At 42.9% G+C, this 19,479-nt stretch overlaps 1 protein-coding gene across 1 annotated transcript in view; it reads right to left on the bottom strand.

Moving 5' to 3' along the window:
* Positions 1–9,439, bottom strand: part of LOC119653102 (disintegrin and metalloproteinase domain-containing protein 9) — a 93,971-nt gene extending 84,532 nt beyond the window's left edge. Inside the window, exon 1 of the mRNA XM_038057617.1 lies at positions 9,031–9,439. Within this exon, the coding sequence (XP_037913545.1) occupies positions 9,031–9,295 (265 nt within the window). The 5' untranslated portion in view covers positions 9,296–9,439. The remainder of the gene's footprint in view (positions 1–9,030) is intronic.
* Positions 9,440–19,479: the final 10,040 nt, after the last annotated feature.

The following is a 19,479-nucleotide window of genomic DNA, read 5'->3' as shown; positions in this document are numbered from 1 at the left end:
ACTGCAGTGACATGACAAGGATGTCCACTTATCATCAACACAATGGTACCATTTTTTGTCAGCTTTAAAGCGCTTTATATAATAACCTAATTTCAATCTTGTACCGAGTTCCTATTCAGTTTGCAATAAACGGTGTGTGCTTGCTCCGCACATAGTTATCAAACGTATATAGGAAGTACGAACAGCACTCAGGCTAAAATTCCAACTTTCATAAAATTAGTTAGGCTTTTATGTGCAGCGTTTGTGCGACACCCAACTCTGCTGATAGCAGGAGATAATGGAGTGCTTTAGACATAGTTTGTATGTTAAGTTGATTCTGCATTTATCACACAAAACGGTGCGCTACAGCACAAGTTCTTGGCAAATCATATGAACTTGCACTACAAGTGAAAGTGGTTATGGCTCGTTTCGCTTGCAAGTGGATAACGATTTTAATGTGCAACGACATAGTTTACATCTTACGTTAAGTCACTACTTAACTTCTTATTCAATTGCAGATTTAAACTTGCGGTGAAATCTGTTACAGTACTTCAATCTTATTCGTTTATTTTCATCATCAAAGATGGATAATGTAAATGGCAGAGTTGAATTCGGCTTGCCTCATGTTTGTCGGTTATTTTCATTCCTTATACCCGTTTATAATTCGATGCTCGCTACTGATTTTACGGCTCCTACTTGGAATTCTTTATTTTTATCAATGCTATCTAATATTGAGAGATACATTCATCTCCAATTGGTACTTTGTAAATGTGGCCTGTCCTAAATTATTTTAAGTTTTACCTCTAGTCATTGCTTCCAGCTTTTGCGATTTAGTCAAGAGAACTTGTAGACAGAAATTTGTAACAATAAAAGACGAGATCCCGCATCAACCGTTAAAATGTGGGGTATTGAGTCAAAGTGGTGAAAGGTGCTTATTTTAGCAACCAAAAAAGTCTCTTGACTTATCAATAATTTCAATAACAGCGTGTTCGATTCACCAAAAAGTGATTTACGCCAAGGTCCAGGGAATTGATTTCAGTGCTTCCAGTCGTTCCCTCTTAGGGCATTCAGGACCCCCTATTATTTTTATTCTGAACATCCTTTCGTAAACGTCGTTGACTTTTTTTCTTCTGTTTCGTCCTCAATAAAATCTGTCGCTCTACAATAGAAGTTATCTATTAATCACTACATGTCGGTAAATACGACTCGGTATGATACCACCCATTGTTTTTCTATTATCTTGGCGGATACTCTTAATCATTGGGTAGGTAGAGCTTCTGAAATGTCATGCCTCATATTGCGTTCCACTCCTGACTTGGACTCTATCCAACTCTCCTTAAGGGGGTCATCCCGTATGTCGGATTTGCGGAATCGAATTGTTTTTTTGCATCAATTATATCCAGATATAGTGAAGAATATATGGGCAAAGTGATTTTTTGATATTCGGAGTCGTTCGGAAATTATAGTGTTAAACACGTGATAAGTCACACGCCAGATTTATGTCGATCGCCGTAATAAAGCTCATATTTATCGGTTTCGAATGACCTTCGAATTTTATGGCTAAAAATCGCATTCTACTTTCTAAATGCGTTTTTCTCGAAACTGCATCTTGAAAATCGGCTGCAACCGTAGCCCAAAATCTATCCAACAAAATTCTTTGAAATTTTCACGACTTATTCGGAATATATTTCTACGGTCCACAAACTAGGATAATTGCGATTCATTCAGTAGTTTTTTTTTATTCATGGAAGAAGTCCTGAAAAAAAACCCAAAATTCACAAAAAAAGTTTAAGACGGCACCAAAAATTTAGTTTTTAATATTTTTTAAGTTTGCGGACTGTAGTTAAGTCTGTACGTTATTATTCTAGCGTGGCAGCAAAAAAACACCTTTTGTGGAGATGGGTGTGTAAATTGCTCTGTATTGCAATAATAAACTACGCGATCGGGCTGGAAAAATTACTATGCACACTCAAGATATTACTAAATCTATGGTAAAAAATTCACATTTGTATCTTTATCCAGTTCTTCACAAAGAAATTTTAAAAAAAGCCAAAAAAAACGGCTGTCGATATATGCTATGAGGCACACATGATGACAGTCATAGTTGCCTAAAATAATGATCTCCACATACGGCTGTGGATAGTGTTAAGAAGCAAAACAGAGGCAAAGAAAAACTCTTCCGGATCTGGTTATGGATGCCGAAAGGACAGACGCGAGCAAGGAAGTGGACCTGCTGCCTATTGAGGAGGAGAAGCTTGACGACTTGCATCTCGTAAGGGTCAAGAGGATCATTAATGTAACTAATGGCTGACACTAAAATGGCCCAAGTAAACCACCACAATGCCAAAGCTGCTTCTGGCAAAAAATGTCCGCTCTTGTGTCGAAGAAGTTGATTCGACAGGGAGCAGAAAAGATGGAAGTTTGCTGGCGCAGGATCTGCAAATATGGTAATGATAAAGAAACTTCCAGTTGAGTCCTTCGAGTGCGCTTTTGACCACTTGTGCATGGTTGCCGTGAAGCAGTATAGTTTAACCTTACCGCTCTTTAGCAGAATTGCTTCATTTACACGATGCAGCTGGGCAATTTATAGCTAGTTGCTGACCGCACTGGTCTTTCTCGTCACACAAAGTGCCAAACATGGTCTTCTTTATTTTGAGGTCCTGCTTGATGTTTGATGCTGTTTCTTCTAGAGCCATTTTTTCTTTGCCTCATATTGACTGATTGACTGACTTCTTTGCCTCATATTTCTCATCCCCCATCATGATTCCATGTGTTGTTCTGTGGCGGGCAAGATGTTGAGAGGTAGTTTTAAGGACTCTTTCTTTGTTTTCTTCGTCAGCTTAAATGAAAATGATTAAGCACTGTTACATGACCGCAGCTTATTGTTTCGACTAATTCACCACTTGTTTGCCGACCGTCGTGTCTTTGCCCGGAGTATTAAGAACTCGTGTGGGAAATAAATTATTCAACAACATCATTGGGTTTTGCAAGCAAATCGATTTTTTCAGTATATCTTATAAGATATGATCTCAAGCAATATTGGGACATATTTCTCCTTGTCGCTGACTGGAGTTGTCCGCCAGGAAGCTTTCATTGGCTCACCAGTAAAGGTTGTTGATTCATCAGGCAGTGTACCCTGGCGGAAAAGGAACCTAACCAGGGGGTAGAGGTCCGAAAACTCTTCAACCAGCAAAACAAACTGGGAGCTCGTCAAGGCACAAAAATACGCTGTCGATGCACAGAATGCTTCTCTGATCGCAAAGCAAAATAACTTCAGGAAATTCTGTGAAGGTTTCAAATAAACCACAGAAACATTCGGACATTACAAAATTTTAGCTAAGAAGAGGATATTCTGTTTGAAAGAGAAAAATTGTACTTTCTCCGAGAAGCAGCTGTCAGGGTGCACCTGCACATAATTTTTAAGATTTATTTCCTATGGTTCCATTCCACGGAAGTAGAAGTAACATTCTATCTGACACCCTAATGACAAGGGTATGTTCGGCAACTAGACTAAGGTGACCAGTATGAACTTTTAAATCGCTGAAATAAAATGGAGTAGATGGCATATTCCCTGCACAAGTTCAGAGGGGCCTAGAAATCATTCTGTGCTCCGACTCGAGGGGTAGTGTAGCCTTGAAATATACACCGAACGCATGGAGGCAGGCAAAAGTTGTCGCTATTCCAAAAATGGGTAAAAAAGATCGGTTTCACCCTAAATCTTCTAGACATTCTGGATTTCGGGATCGGCCAAATACTACAAAATAGACAAATAAAAATACCAAAAGATAGCAATTCTATTGTCATGAATACTTTACAGGTTACATGATGAGTTAATATCACCGTTTGCATGCAATATAGTAGTTGACGAATTATTAGGAGGATCAACTAATACTAGAATAAAGGTTAAGGTTAGGCAGTAGAACAGAAAAGAAGACTCATACGCCGAGAATTTTCTTTACTATTGACGTTCTTCGGTCGAATACAAGAAATTTCGGGCTTTCGATACACCCTACAGATGTGCAATGTTACCCAAATAAAATTATAGCATTGTAAAGCCGCCAATGCACTATCAACCGTCAGATCGATAATTTTAAAACATTCATGTATCTCATGCAAGAACCATGGGGTATTGATGGCGAAATTGGGGGCTGATCCTTCTGACATGCTGACCTGTTAAATGTTATTTTAAGTCCTAGACCTCGCTCCTGCATGGTGACCACCAAATTAATCATGAAAAGTCAACAGGGAAATAAAGTGTCGAGAAAGAAGTAATCACTGGAACATTCACAAGAGTGATCTAGTATGTCAGGAATAAAGGTTAATACCAGGATGCGGTGACAAGATTCATCATATTTGTTGGGGAAGTTTTAACATCAACACAAGGGCTATTAAAATACCTGGTAGGTATCGAACTGTAGGTCCCCAACGTGGGTAGTGAAAGCAGTATCTTCAATCATCGGCATCGCAGTGGCCTCCGTTGATGCAGTAGTCCCTATCGGAAAGTGGCGTGTATTGATTGATATCAGATCACAAGCGCATTGATTTGGTAATGGGCATTGACCCAGGTCTAACAGCTCCATTTCGGAATCCGTGGAAAACAGATTGTGCAGGGTACAAATGAGAGCTGAGCGCCCGAATTGCGATCCCGGGAAGCTTCGCGGCAGAATGGGCATATTGAGTTGAGTATTTTGATGAAATGATCAGCTACCAGAACATCGGCTAGTTGAAGGTTTCGCCAAATTAAATCAACGGTGAAATGCTGCCACCACTTAGAATGAAAGAACAAGTCCGTGAAATTCATCGGCTCAAAACCATAACTCGCTGGGATTCGATGGAATTACAGCGGAATTGATTAAATATGGAGGCGACCAACTAACCAACTGCTTCATTAACTGATGTTCCGGGTGTGGGGAAAGATCAATGCCTGACAACTGGAAAAAAGGTATTACCTGTCCCATACATAAAAAGGGATAGTGGTATCTTGCTAAGTCGGATAGCCCCATAGGCCAGAACATCATTGGTCCATACCAAAGAGACTTCACTCCAGGCAAATCAACAACAGATCAGATTTTCTCTCTCTGGTAAGCTATGGAAAAACTGTTGGTATATGGTAGTTGTATCAATTTTTCATCGACTTCAAGGCCACCTATGATAGCATAGCCAGGGAAAAACTGAACATGGCCATGAGCGAATTCGGTATCCCGACGAAATTGGCAAGGCTGACTAGGCCGACTGTATGGTCCTAGCAGTTTAAGGTTGGGTAACTATAAATTGCTTTTAACTGTACTTTACAGAAACGAAAATTTTACCCGCATTTTTTCAGAACATAATAATAAAATAATTTATTCTAATTAAACATTTTTCATTGGCTGATTTGAATTGACTTTAGGGAGCTGGGCATTCAATAATAAAGATTAAAGGAGCCAAGCTTGAGCAGTTGTAGCGCGCCATTTTTTTCTTATAAAAAAATTTGCTAATGTACATTTGAACATCAATCAATTCAATGTAGTAAATATTCTTAGTTTTTTGCAAAAAAAAGAAAATAATTGAAAAACCTGGAGAGTCCTTAAACCACCATATGGGGAAAATTGGAGAATGTAAAGAGGGGAGAAGACGTGCTTGCATTTCATATTCAACTGATCGGTCTTGAAAAGGGTTTCTTCGACGAAGAAACTACAAACTGTCTGCCTCTGAAATATAGTCTCAAAATCAGGAGGGAGCCCGTTGAATAGATGGGGGGGCAATGGGTTTAATAAAAAATTTGAATGCAACGGCCAAACTACCCTCCTTAACTTCTTCGCAAACAGTTTCATGTTTTCACTTTCTGAATAACTCCACGGCAATTAAGCTTTGCCTCAGTTTTGTAGAAAGGACCAGGAAATTGTCTGGAATGTTATATACAAAGTGAAGGTTCTTTGTAGATTATTGTATGAAACATTTTGTTTTTGAGTAAGGTAGGTGAATGCGTGTGTGCTCAGAGTGTTGCACTATCCCAACGCGACAGCGTCGGGCTAACAAATAAACAACTCCCCGTCGTCGGAGAACTAATCTCCAGACTTAGTGAGCCGTCAAGCTAGAGTGCTGCTGTCACTACCCACTAACCCTCTGTCATCCGGCCCCGCCACCAGTCGAGGACTATCTCTTCTTTGCAGCAAAAAGAACCCAAACGTAACGCACAACACGGCTATATTTGTCAACGCTCCTAAGTATCTCCCTGACAATCCTGTCAGGAAAGAGGTTCCCTGCGTCTACATAAAGTTGTTAAGGGATCTCATCCCACTTTCCACAAGAAACAAATCGGAATACCGGAAGCTGGATAGTATAAAGGTTTTGTGTTCATCTTTTGTGAGAAATAATCTGTGCAGATTTTTCCATTCGTTTATAGCTAAAAACCCAGTCCTTGATATATATATTTTCAAACTCCACCGTTTATATGAGTTCACTTTATATGATGAGAACCTAATACACGTCTTAGAGTGTGGTATTATTATTAACCTTGTGCAGTAAAACTAAAAACTCCTTGCCTACTTAGAACTTGGGTGAAGAAATAGTCAGTCTCAGCATGGTTCCGATTCAGCCACGCATCTAAGTTCCCAAGGATACATAAGGTCCATCTCCGTTTACTGTTTGTCGTCCTTCTTCACGAGCAATTGCCTCCCCTGAGTCTTCCCTCTTGCACCTGTACATGGCTTTACGTTGCTTAGCACGAAAAGTAACGGAAATCACTCCTCCTCTGATCCTACCTCAATATCCATAATAGAAAGCCCAGTACGTGGAATGAATTGTCTAATTTGTCTAGCACGTCTTCTCATCTTAAGGGATTGAAAATATTTCTGACTTCAAGTGTTACGAGGAGCACCACTCGTTGAGATTGACGGGTTGGGGCCTCAGCTTGATGAAGCGCGTCTACGACTTGCATGAGAGCATCCACCATGGATCTTCCTGCTCTAAAACCTGACTGCCTTGTAGATAAGTCCCCGGCAGCATGTACTGTCTCAGCGAGCCTATTCCTGATGAGTTTTTCGAGCAATTTCATGGCCGTTTCAAGCATATAGAATGGTCGATACGCTGATGGCAGTTCAATTTCCCCTTTCCTTTGGTTAATCAGCGCAAGCCTCGCCACCTTCTAGTGGGAAGCAAAAAGTTCTCTTTCAGGCAAGCATTGAACGCACCGAGCAGTTAGTCTGGCTAATGATGGAACACTAGATTGTATACTTTCTTGTGGGCAATCCCCGATTGAGTAAGGACTTGGCACGGCGGGAAGTGCAGGCACAAATGGGATTGTACTGCAACCTAAGACATTGATCACGATTGAAAAGTGCCAACCGTTAAGTAAACCCAAAGATCTTTTCGCTGCGATGGTGGGTATTCCCCATAGCCAGAAGGGTTACTCTAAAAATGGGGTCTGGTGTGCGGGAGCGAAAGTAAAAATCGTAAACCATTCAAATCGATTCCCTATCAAAAGATATCCACGGGTAAATAACGGTTGAATTGTAACCAACGTGACGTTTGTCTATGCAATGCCAGCTTTGATTTCGTTTCATTGTAGTAATTTTGTAAGAATATTTTGCTAGAAAGGTAAGTGAACGCCTGGAGGATGTTGAATGTAAATAAATTTTACAATAACAAACCCATTTCAATTCACCTCAAAGTTATAATCGAGGAAGACGCAGTGCCTGAAGTATTTTCAGGTGTTCTGTTGTTTGTAGACAGTTCCCTGAAGATCGAGTTCATGCTTCCCGCAATCAAATTCACCAGAAATGTTGATAAACAACGAACCGCAGCTGCCACAATTTATCTTCGACGTGATGATATGAGCAATATTTGCGCTCAGGTCGACACTGATAATGTATGCAAATTCGGCGGCTACTGAGCTATAAAGTCAATATTTGCATGATGTCAGCCCATTAAATGTCGTCTTTGGCTATGGAAAGCGAAAATAGAACCATGGAAGCAGGGACAGCTACGAGCATATGTTTACATCGGTGTAAATACTCAAAAAGAATAACAGCGAAAACTAGAACTGACCCTAATTGGGTGCGGGCTCTTTGGGAGCGTCACAGCCGATCCCCTGAGGTGGAGTGAGAGCCAAACTTGCACGTCCAAATCGGGGTCCCATAAACGAATCCGGGGTTCATATAAGGAAGGTTGTCTTGGATCGTGATGCTTTGCACTTTATGCACGTGAGGGAGAGTGCCATTCGCATGCAGCACGGTAGAAACAGCTGTCGCTTCTTCGCGCCCCCGACACTTGGTAGGTGCCGTCAGCAGCCGTCCAATGCTCTCCTCTAAATGATTCACGTCCCATTGTTTGGTTCTTCCATGCAAGTAGCCCGGCTCCCAGCCGCAAGCTTTTTATCCAAGAAAAATCGATTGTGTCGATTGCGACCTTGGTGCCGCGACTTTTTCAGTTTATCAAGGTTCTAGCTCTTGTTCCGGCAGAACTCAGCGAGATTAGCAAAAGCCGCAATAAAATTAATCACGCTTCCGTGTCTAGAGAATCCCTTGCTCGCGCCCTGAGCCGGACACGCCTTTCAGCGGGCCAGCAGGCCAGTACAAGCGACTGAACCGCTGGACAACTCATGCGAATTCGAAAGAAGATATCAATTAGCGGAATTAAGAATTAATTAGCATTACATACATACATAGCGGCCCCATCTCTCCAGCGAGGCGAGTAATCGAGTGGAACAGAGCCGCCCGAGCCAGAGTCGTGGAGTGTAGGCTGAGTCATCTGTTTGCATGCAGGCAACAGCACCAGCGAGCAGCCAGTATTTCCGCCGTTCAACCTAGTTCGGCCCCACACATATTCCTCCTCACAGCCGCGAGCAGCTGCAGCCAGCCGCGGGTGACGCGAGTGTGTACGGTTGAGTGTGGATGGAGTGAATGCAAACGCACACCAAGGGAACAAAGAATCTGCTGGCGACCTAGCCAAAAACAAGGCGAAGGCGCCCGCTAAGCCGTGAAGCCTTACATTAAACCAATGCTGACCGAGAAAACTACCCAACACATACGTCGTCCTAGTTAGGCACTAGCAGGACTTTCCCAAACTCACCATTATCAGCGAACGTGGAGTGGGCGGCTTCCGCAGGCTCCAGGGTTAGCGCCAGCAACACAAGGCCCAGTGTCCGCAGCGACAACTTATCAGCTCGCAGCGGGACCGCTTCGTAAACAAGTCGCGGAAGATTCCATTTCCCTAAAACTGTTCGCCATCGGGAACCACTAAACATCACTTGCAGGCAGAGAAAAGCGTTGTCGATGACGGCCGCCAAGCCCTGCCTGCCCAGAACGGCACTAATTTCATTTCGCCTTGCACCCATCACAATTATTGTTCGTCATTGGTCACTCGCGCGACGATCCGAATTCCGATCACAGAGAAACACTCGCCATTGCGCCACGACCGACTAAAAACATAGTAACCGCAGCACAACTACCAGCCATCAACTACCCAAGCGAACACGAAAATGTCACTTGACAATTTGATTTGACAAAGGCAGGGCGACGAACTAGACCCAATGGGGATAGGAGCCCTCTAGTTGACGACGAGATGGCGCTTGGTAGCTGAGAAAATATTCGCTCCCATCAGCGAAGACTCGCACCAACGAAAGAGTGACTCCGGTGCGGCTGAGTTCAATTCAGCACTGCCCGAATGTTTTTTCTGCCGTTACTTTTTACAACTCCTATTGGGCTGCTACGAAGTTTCTTCAACAAACAAGAATCCACTAGAGTTATTCTAGGGCCTAAATTTTCCATTTGTTTCTTTCGCACATGTCTCGCTTTCTTTTTAATCCTATAAGCACATATTCCCCATAAACAAGTCGGAGAAACCGCGAGGAAGACGCTTCAGGTATAAAAGGAAGACAGTTCCGTGCGTATATAGCAAAAAATTCGACTGACCTCCATTTTTGAAATAGTCATTTATGCAAATAATTTGATCTGGAAAGCACTGTATTGGTAGCAGTCTACCTCATACGCTTCATCCTAGAGTTCAAAATTATTAACAAATGTGAAGAAGGAAACCCACAACAGATACAGAAAAAGGCTGGAGAGAAGTAAATTCTTCCTAAATGGAATTTTAATGTTGTAATGTAATGTTTAATTATTTTCGTTAATTATGACGTCAGCATTTTATTTGCATGGCTTAAAATGCAGTAAATTCAGGTAAAATTGATAAATTTGAACTGGCATGCCAGTATTATGCGCGGCAATGTCCTCTAGGCTGCAAAATTCAGTCCTCTACAGTAGAACCCCGATAATTCCTATTTCCTAATTCGTATAATTTTGCGGGTCCCAGGGTTAATTTTCTTTAGTTTGCAGTTTATTTGAGCAGATATCGAAATGGGACCTATTCTGAGGCCTAGATTTCATATAAGCGCAACACCCTGATTTTTCGCTTCAAATCTTTAGGTTGGGTATTTTCCGAAAATGAGTCCTGTCTCACTTTGAATGTGTACATTTTAATTCCTTACTCGCGCACTTTATAATTCCACATGAATAAGTTAACAAATAACAGTTGACAAATGGGTTAACAAATGAAACGATATTTGTTTTATACTTTTTTATTCATTCACGAGGGCCAGAGTGCTTACGCTCTGGTAGTACTCGAGGAACTGCTGATCTCCGTTTTCTACATCTCCTTAAATACTACGTCTTATTTACTAATGAGTCGACATCGAAATATACAACACATATTTCCTTGTGACCCATGGTTCTTATCTTTAACACAGGGAAACTATACAAACCATGTTTCCCTATGACCTGTGATCTTTATTATTATATGGGTTCAGACTTTTATTACCCATGGTGATAATGTTCCTGGAAGGTCGGGGATTTATTTATCTAATGGGATGTTATTGCAGGAAGGACTACAGACATTGTTATCTATTGAATTGCAGATGGTTGGCATCTGCTTCGTCGACTATGACTAATATATTAGATGAAAAAATTTTTACATCTCTCCTTTGAAATAATGGGGGGGGTCAGACTTCCCGAAGATGTATCGCCTTGTAAGTGGACTTCCCACTCGCACCTGTCAGTGGGACGCCCATGCTTCTCCCCGCATTAGCGAAACCGCAACCCGGGTAGGGTTGTGACTGCACGGTTGAGGTGAACGTTTCCTGCGGGTTTGGGAATCCAAGACGCTACTTTGTCGCAATCCCGAGAGTGGTGAGCCACGGTTTAATGGAGGTGGCACGCGCTAAAAAACGTTTGAGTTAGTCCAGCTAACCCAGGGGGAACAATTACTGAAAGGCTATGGAACTTTCGGGGGTCTACTCTTTGGTGGTGGGCAGTTAAAAGAGGAAAGAACAGCTGTATGAATAGGACCTACTATGGAGCACACGATTTCCACGGCCGTGATTAGTGAGCGCGAAGCTGCGCTTGAATTTGGGGCAAATACCCGAACAAAAATTATGGATGAAAGAAACGAAATTCCATTAATATTGAAGAACAAAGGGGATATTGGCACCATTCTGGTTTGCTTATGGGACCATCGGAGCAGATACTGCAACAAGTGATAAGGAGGAGGTAACGAACTTGTATCCGTTTAAGCGAAGTGGTAAAATGCTATGTTCTCTACTCAGGTATTGATAGCGGCAAAGGTTGCACCCAAACAGCAAGAAGGTTGCGCATGCCAACAACGAGAGAATTGATGCAGTGTTAGCAAAAGTACCCAGTGTGGAAAATTGCCTGAAGGAAATGGGTAATACACTGTACACGCTCTACGAACTCGTCGAACCGAAGCGTAATGTTCACCGCTACATTAAGGTGGTTGTTCGAAACTATAAAGGCACCTGCGAAAAGGTTGGTTCGACGAACCAATGCACGGCCAATACAGGACAGTTACAAACTCCTACAGTCACTCAATTGGGGCAGGTACCTATTGCTCCTAAAACGATGGAACGAACCACTCAGACAAGTCCAAAGTTGTAGAGGTCGTAAAAAGCAGCAGAGAAGGAATGTATTACACTAGCGTAAAGCTTTCAACACCAAAGAAAAGCCGAAGCAAAAGAACCAGTAACGGAGGGATTGGAACATTTGGACTTCAAATTGGGTTCACAAGTGAAATCCCAGAAGAGAGGAGCAAATGTTTGGAAAACTGTGAATCAAAGGAAGCAGGTAAAATGAAGAAAGCTACGTCCCGATGCAATTGTTATCGAAAGCACAGGTGGTCTCTCTTACGTTGAAATTCTGCTAAAGGTCATGTTAGACCCAACGATAAGTGGCCTGGGAGACAATGTCATTAGAGAGAATGCAGAAGGTAGAACTGCTCATGGAGCTTTGGAAGACATAGGACGCTCAACCATCAGATGTTGGCTGGTAGATGCATGGGTGAGGAATTTACGGTGAGGCAACTGACCCATGAGATAACTGTGGAGTGCAAGCACCTTGACGAGATTACTTCGAAGGAGGATATATGGAGAGAACTAGTGCGACAATTTTAAGTTCCAGACGGTAACGTTGAAGAAATAATGAACTTGCGGAAAGCATACGGTGGCATGCAAGCGGCAATCATAGCTTGTCAGCTGTTTGTCAAGTTCGGATGGGCTCTTTGTAGGATTCGGGTTCTGCTGCTAAGTGTTTTAAATGTGTGGAATACGGTCATGTAGCCAGATCACAAGGAACCACCACAGGTCTGACCGATGCAGGCGGTGTGACGAAAAAGGACATTTAGCACGAAATTGTGAGAAAGACCCTTAATACATGTTGTCTAAAGATGCAAGTGTTGACAATAAGAGCTACGCTGTAGGAAGCGGAAATTCCCGCTGTCTAGGAGGCAATCGAAAGCAAATAGCAAATGACATTTATTCAGATAAGTCTTAGCCGTTGTAAGGCCTCATACGATCTTTTGAGCCAGTCAGTCTAAGAGATCGATGTGGACATGGCGATTGTTAGCGAACCATGCAGAGGAAAAGACAACCCAACGTGGGCCACCGACAAAAGTGGAAAGTGCGCAGTTTGGGCGGCAGAACGATACCTATTCGAAGAAATAACCCCAACGCCGTTTGTAGGAGCTCAATTTAACGGCGTTTATGGCTATATTTGCCACGCTTCGCCAATTGTAACAAGCGTGGGATATGAGCGAATGTTACATGAACTGGCGTTAGACGTAAGTGTGCGATCCCCCATTATCATCGCGGGAGACTTCAACGTATGGTCCACCGAGTCGGGAGGCAAAGTCTCTTATAACAGGAGGCTGATACTGGAAGCTTTTCCTTCGCTGGATATTCTTTTTGCTAATGTTGGAAGTACTTATACCTTCCGTAGGTTCAGTGGTAGATATTATCTTCGTAGGGAGTGTGTTGATGAGGGACATTACCTGGAACATCCCCCAAAGGATATCCCGGGTTGGACGGAATACAGAACGTGGCTTTGAAGGCGGCGATAAAAACAAGACCGGAATGGTTCATTTCCACTTTTAATATCTGCTTGGAAGAGGGCAACTTCCTGACTCAGTGGAAAAGGCACGTGGTGAGCCATCGCCATCGTCGTATTGTCCCATTTGCTTGCTGGACAGTATAGGAAAGCGTATTATATGAAAGAGGCTGCTCCCAATCGTAAAGGAAACAGGAGGCATGTCCACATAACTATACGGTTTTCGGGCTGGCCGATCAACGGTGGAACAAACAATTGCAAGTGACAAGGCGGTACCAAAACATACGGTGATACCATCACTTTCGATGTGAGGAATGCTTTCAACTCAGCGCCATGACAGCATATAGTAAGATTCTTAAGTCAGCTGAATGTGCCCACGTATATTCAGCTAATCATCAGGGAATATTTCATTGAATATTTGGTAAACGGCGGAGAACCGCACTACACTGGAACGTGATGTATGACCATGTGTGAATCAAACTTCCGTGCCAGGCTACCCTAATTAGCTACACAGGCAGCCGACAAACATCGGGAGGATGTTGTTTGGGTATGTGGGCCATCCGTTAGGCTGATGAAGATTGTTTGGTATCACATGAATTATAGTTGACGGAACACAAAACTGAGGCTTTACTAGTCAGCACCCGCAAACTGCAAGAAATTCTACGGTCTCGTGCCTTTCATCACATACCTAGATGTTATACTGGATCTTGGATTGACCTTCGAGGGACTCCTGAAGGGGAGGAGAAAGCTAGGAAAGACATAGCTGCGCTAGCTGGCATGATGCCCAATATGGGAGGACCCAAACCACCGAGGAGGCTGTTGCTAGCCAGAATGTGTCCATCCATTTTGCTGTACACAGCACCAGTTTCGACAAAAGTCCTTAATATTCAGGCGTATAGCAGACAATTATCTTGAGCATATCGTGTGAACGTGTTAAGAGTTGCTAACGCATTCCGAACAACTTTTGCAGTCCGGGATTGGTGCCCATTGATACTTTGGCTGCGGAGGTGCGAGGATTATACAACTGCAAAACAGGCATTGACTATAATGCTACGGGTCGAAGATGGGAAGAGAAAACGCGCACAATCAGGGTGACAGGAACGTTTGGATAATCAGGAGTTGGACGCACAGGCTAATTTCAAATATCCAGCTTTGAATTATGTGCAGCCATGGAGATGTCCACTATCACCTGGCTCAGTCTAGGCATGGTGGATACCGTAGGTGGTTACATCATTTAAGACATGACGATTCTCCCTTCTCTCGTGAATGTCTAAACTCGTAGTCGGAAGAGCTTGAACCACCCCACGATATAATGTTTCTAGATAGTTCCGTGAGGCATAGCGTGGGGTGGGGAGGAGTGGTTTCAGTGGATTAAAGTCCCACACTGTTGCTTTCGATGCTTTCCACCTCTATATATAAAAGCATATATACATATATGACTGGTAGCACAAAAAATCCCTAATGAACCGAGTAAATCCAAATTTCTGTTTTTCAACAATTCGTCAACTGAAAATATGAACATGTATGTAGATGACGAAATCAAGGACTGGTTGAATTGGGAAACACTTTTGGAGCGAATCCGATCTAGACAGCCGACCTCGTTACCGAATGAGACAAAGGCCAAGAAGATTTTCCGCCGTAGTAAAGAAACAAAAACAGGAGTTCCTCGATATTATGTGACTGTGTAAAGTTGAAAGATCTTCTATCAGACGCTTCTCTTGGTTTACCGCATGGTCCCTAGGATCATAGTCCCTAAATTGCTAGGCTAGAAGGGAGTAGAACTGTTAATATATGCTGGGGATGATATAACAGGGGCACACATTGTGACGGCGTGCTTTCTTAAAGCAGTGGTACTAGACGCGATTGTGGAGAGCCTTGAGAACCAAAGTGGAATGCAAAGGTAAACTTCTCACGATTGTGGTGGATGACAGATCCCTGGAGGCAATTAAACGATGAAATTGCTTTATCAACTATAAATTTGGCAACATACCTGTACATGTACACTGGGAAAAGACGAGCAAAAATACTTTGGAGAAGACATCGAGTGAAAAGCTTGCCGAGATCCCCAAAGGAATCGCGAAGGAAATAAACGCTGAAAGAGCAGGACCAAGCGAGGAAATGGACCTGGCTACCCACTGAGGAAGAGAAACTGGGTGACCTAGGCCTGGATCTTTTAGGACTCAGTAATATGCAGCAAAATTTCATTTTGGAGAAGGAGCATGACACTCCTACAGTGGAGCCAATGAATCAAGCCAATGGACTGCACTAAGATAGCCCAGGTAAACCTCCACCATGCAAGAGCTTCATCTGCAGTTATTGCAAAGGCAATATCTAAGGACAATATTGAAACAGTCCTGGCTGAAGAACCCCGGGTGTATGGGTGGCAGATTCGTCGTCTGGAAGGAGAAAGTATTCAGGCAATTTAGGGGGGGGGGCTACTTCTTAAGAGACGGCATCTGGATCCCACAGGAGATAGTCGTTAGACTGGTGAAGTTTTGCTATTAGAAGACGCTACAATTTCTCCCCGGCTGCGGAGATCACAGCACATCTATTCATTTCCCGGGATCTTATTCCATGACGGAAGACAACAATGTTCGGAAGAAAACCCAACACCAGACAAAAGGGGGTAACGGAAAATTGGAAACTAGCAAAAGAGGTATGCTCGGAAGCTGAGTAAGATGGTGGGGGGTAAGTGGGAACCTTTAAGTCACTGAAATCACTCGGAGTAGCGCGAGAGAGAGGACTAGAAATCATTTTAGGAGGCATGCAGTAGGTTAAAACAGGTATTTATTCTGAGAGCGGGTAAAAAGGATTCTTTTCACTCTAAATTTCAACTAAAGTTCAACACGCTTAGCGACTATGTAGGTTTTTGGACATCGAAGGAACATTCGATAACAAAACATACACAGAGATACAAGATGTCCTGATCCGCAAGCCAGTGAAAAACACCCTGGTCTTTTGGATGGACAGAATGCTATAAATTCTATTGTCATGAGCACTACTCAAGGTTGTCACCAGGGTAGGATAACATCACCGCTTACCTGGAGTATGGTAGATGATGAAATCTTAGGACAGCTAACAAACCCTGGAATTTAAGTTCGGGTTTACGCCGACGACATTGTTTTAATTTGCGAGGGTAAATATGAGGATACCCTATGTGACAGAATCCACTAAAAACTACCAGTACCTGGTGCGGAAAGGCGGGACTGCGCATCAGTCTTGCCAAAGCCATCTTAGTACCATACTTGGTATGGAGGTGAAACTAGAAACGGAGGTCGAATATTTGGGAATTACACTAGACCAAAAATTACTGTGGAAGACCCATATTGGAATCATATGTTGGGAAACTAGATATTGCTTTGGATATACATGGGAATAGTAAGGCCAAGAATAATGTATGGGCGGTAATTTGGGTGGAAAAAATTGAACTCAGCACCACAGTCAGAAATTTAGGCAAACTTCAAAGACTGCTTGCCGGAGTGTCAATAAGGCGATGAGAACATGGTGAACGGCATCCATTAAGGTCTTTCTCTGTATCAGTGAGGTGGGGAGCTGTCTAAATCGAAAGGAAATTGATATTCTTTACAGGTATTCCGAATTACTGATACCAAGGGAGAGCATGACAAAGAGGTTTCATTTCGACAAAAAAATTTAAACACATTTGAGTAACAGGGCAAACTGGGAGAGCGTGGCAGTGACCTACGATCTAAACAAGCAACTGAGTAGCTGGTACACACAGTAGAGGAAGCAGACGCAGGTCATTAGTCCAAAAAAAACGCACACTAGTAGATTTCTGGCGGAAATATACGCCATAGATAAATGTGCTTTCTTCAAAATATATACAACCAAGTGACCAAGGCATTCAGGCCCAACCAAGTGAACTCCAAAGGGGTAGATTAACACTCTGAGAGACTGGACACGCTTGGTTCGCACAATAAGGTGTAATACTCTGCGTTCCTGGCCATATTGGGTTAGGAGACAATAAGGCAGCTGACGAGCTGACCAGAAAATAAGCAGGGATACCTCTACACGAACCAAAACTCTTTCATGAAAAATGGGTTCATGGCTACGTCGTTGAAAAATGAAGAGCAACGGTTGAGGGAAACTATTAGGGGGATGCGAACCCATTAGGAATGGAGTAGTCCAGGTTGCTCATGGGGAGATATGATCCCAAGTGCTCAAGGATTGTTTAAACCTTACCAAGAAGGGCTTCCAGATCGTAGTTGGAAGCTTCATTGTCGATTAAACTATCACCTGGAAAAGCCATTTATACGGGCAGTATCTGCAGATTTTGTGTGGAGAGTGACGATACCTCCATAAATGTTCTGGGACAGTTTCCGGCACTTGCGTAAAGTAGGTTGAGGCACTTGGGAGAATGCTTGATACCAGACGCCAAGTTCAAATACTTGGAGGTAGGGAATATACTAAAATTCCTGTGGTACCTTCCCTTTTGGGCTCTTCAACCTCTCTGATGCCAAGATGTTCCATTTTCCCTGGAAAGATGTGAACTGTAGAGCATCATCTTTATCTAAAGAGTGAAGAACAATTAATGATCTAGACTGAAACAAAGTAAAACAAATTGCAGCAATATCAGTGCGCTTCTTCCCATTGGACCTGCGGTTGGAGGGCGGCTCGTATTGGCAAAGAGGCTGCAGGGCAGATCCTAGCTGATTGTACTTTCTCCTACACCTCTAACGGATCGAATGGGAGAAAGGATAGCTAGAGCTAAGCTAAGCTGAATTGAAAACAGAAGAATGCTCTGCACGAAGAGATATAGCTGTTCTGATAGAAATCGATCAAATCTTTGATGATAGAGTTTGAGAGAAACCTGGTTAGTAGTGGCAAACCCTTCAAACTGTTTTCCATTACATGTAGGACTCCGCTTGTGTTTGGCCAAATCAACCTATAGTATGCCAAATCCCCTTCCTTTCGACTGCCAGCAAAGCTGTCAACATTAACGGACTGCCCTTGTATCTCTCTGGTCTAAGCGCCATGGATTTAATTTAACAAAATATAATGAATAAGTTAAGTGGGCTAGGCCCTTTTGCGATGAAGGATAGACAAGACCGAGAGTCTAGGTCCTGATGCCAAAACTGTTAGAGACAATCATACCGAGACAATTCTGTTGCCAGGAACTAACTGCAGTCATCTTACAATACCAAGAGGCAAAAGGGAAAACGTCATAGTTGACTCTTCTTATTTACGCTATTATTATTTGTGTCTTCAGTCAACGCAAGACCGAAGAGAACTGGTAGAGTATTGAGAATCAAGTGATCTTGAATTTTTAATAGGTTGTGATGCAAATGTTCAACACATATGTTGAGGGGAGCAGCAAGTGCAAATCCTAGCTGAGAGAATCTGTCCGATACCATCACTTCTGCTAGTCTTATGACTGCGAACGTGCATTTCAAAGATGTTAGAGTTGGTTAGAGACAGGAGAGCGCATTGTCAGACCACCGTTATTTGTAATTCAGTCTGACTTTTGTCTCTCGACGAGATTGGCAAAAGAAGGTCAACTGGGAGCCCTGAATCGCAAATTTTTAGAGTGCTTTGAAGGGGCTTGTCTTATTACCTCGAGTAAACGCGGAGATAGAGAGAGAATTGCAAATTGCAGGAAATTAACCAGACGATTTCTGAATGGTATCAAGCACCACAAGAATGAATACTGATTAAACTGTAGAAACTTAGCATGAATATAAGAGGCACTTAAAAAGTTTGGAACGAGACTCCTTTAGAGCGTACTCTGAGAAACTGAAAGACGAAATAGAGACCTCAAGGATCTGCAGAGCCCTTAGAAAGGATGAGCGGGCCAAGCGGGCCAAGCGGAACTCTCTTAAAAAGCCGGATGGAACTTTCACGAACTCCACAGTAGAGTCAGTGCAGACTTTGTTGGAAGTACGAAAGTGTATAAGGGGAATTGCAACACGGCGAGACTGGTCACCAATGAAAAAGCGAGAGTTGCTATACTGCCTTTTGAGCACTTTAAAGCACCTGGCATGGACAGTAACTATCCGGCGATGCTGTATGAAGGAACAGAGTAGGAGGAGTGACTTTTAAGAAATATTTTTCTAGTATGTTTTGCTTTGGGCTGCTTGCCTACTTCCATAAGGTGAAGATTGTCTTGATTCGG

The sequence above is a fragment of the Hermetia illucens genome, chromosome 3 (genome assembly GCF_905115235.1).
Source record: "Hermetia illucens chromosome 3, iHerIll2.2.curated.20191125, whole genome shotgun sequence".
Lineage (NCBI taxonomy): Eukaryota > Metazoa > Arthropoda > Insecta > Diptera > Stratiomyidae > Hermetia > Hermetia illucens.
The sequence above is the reverse complement of the archived record's forward strand: the minus strand, read 5'-3'. Positions and strand labels throughout refer to the sequence as shown.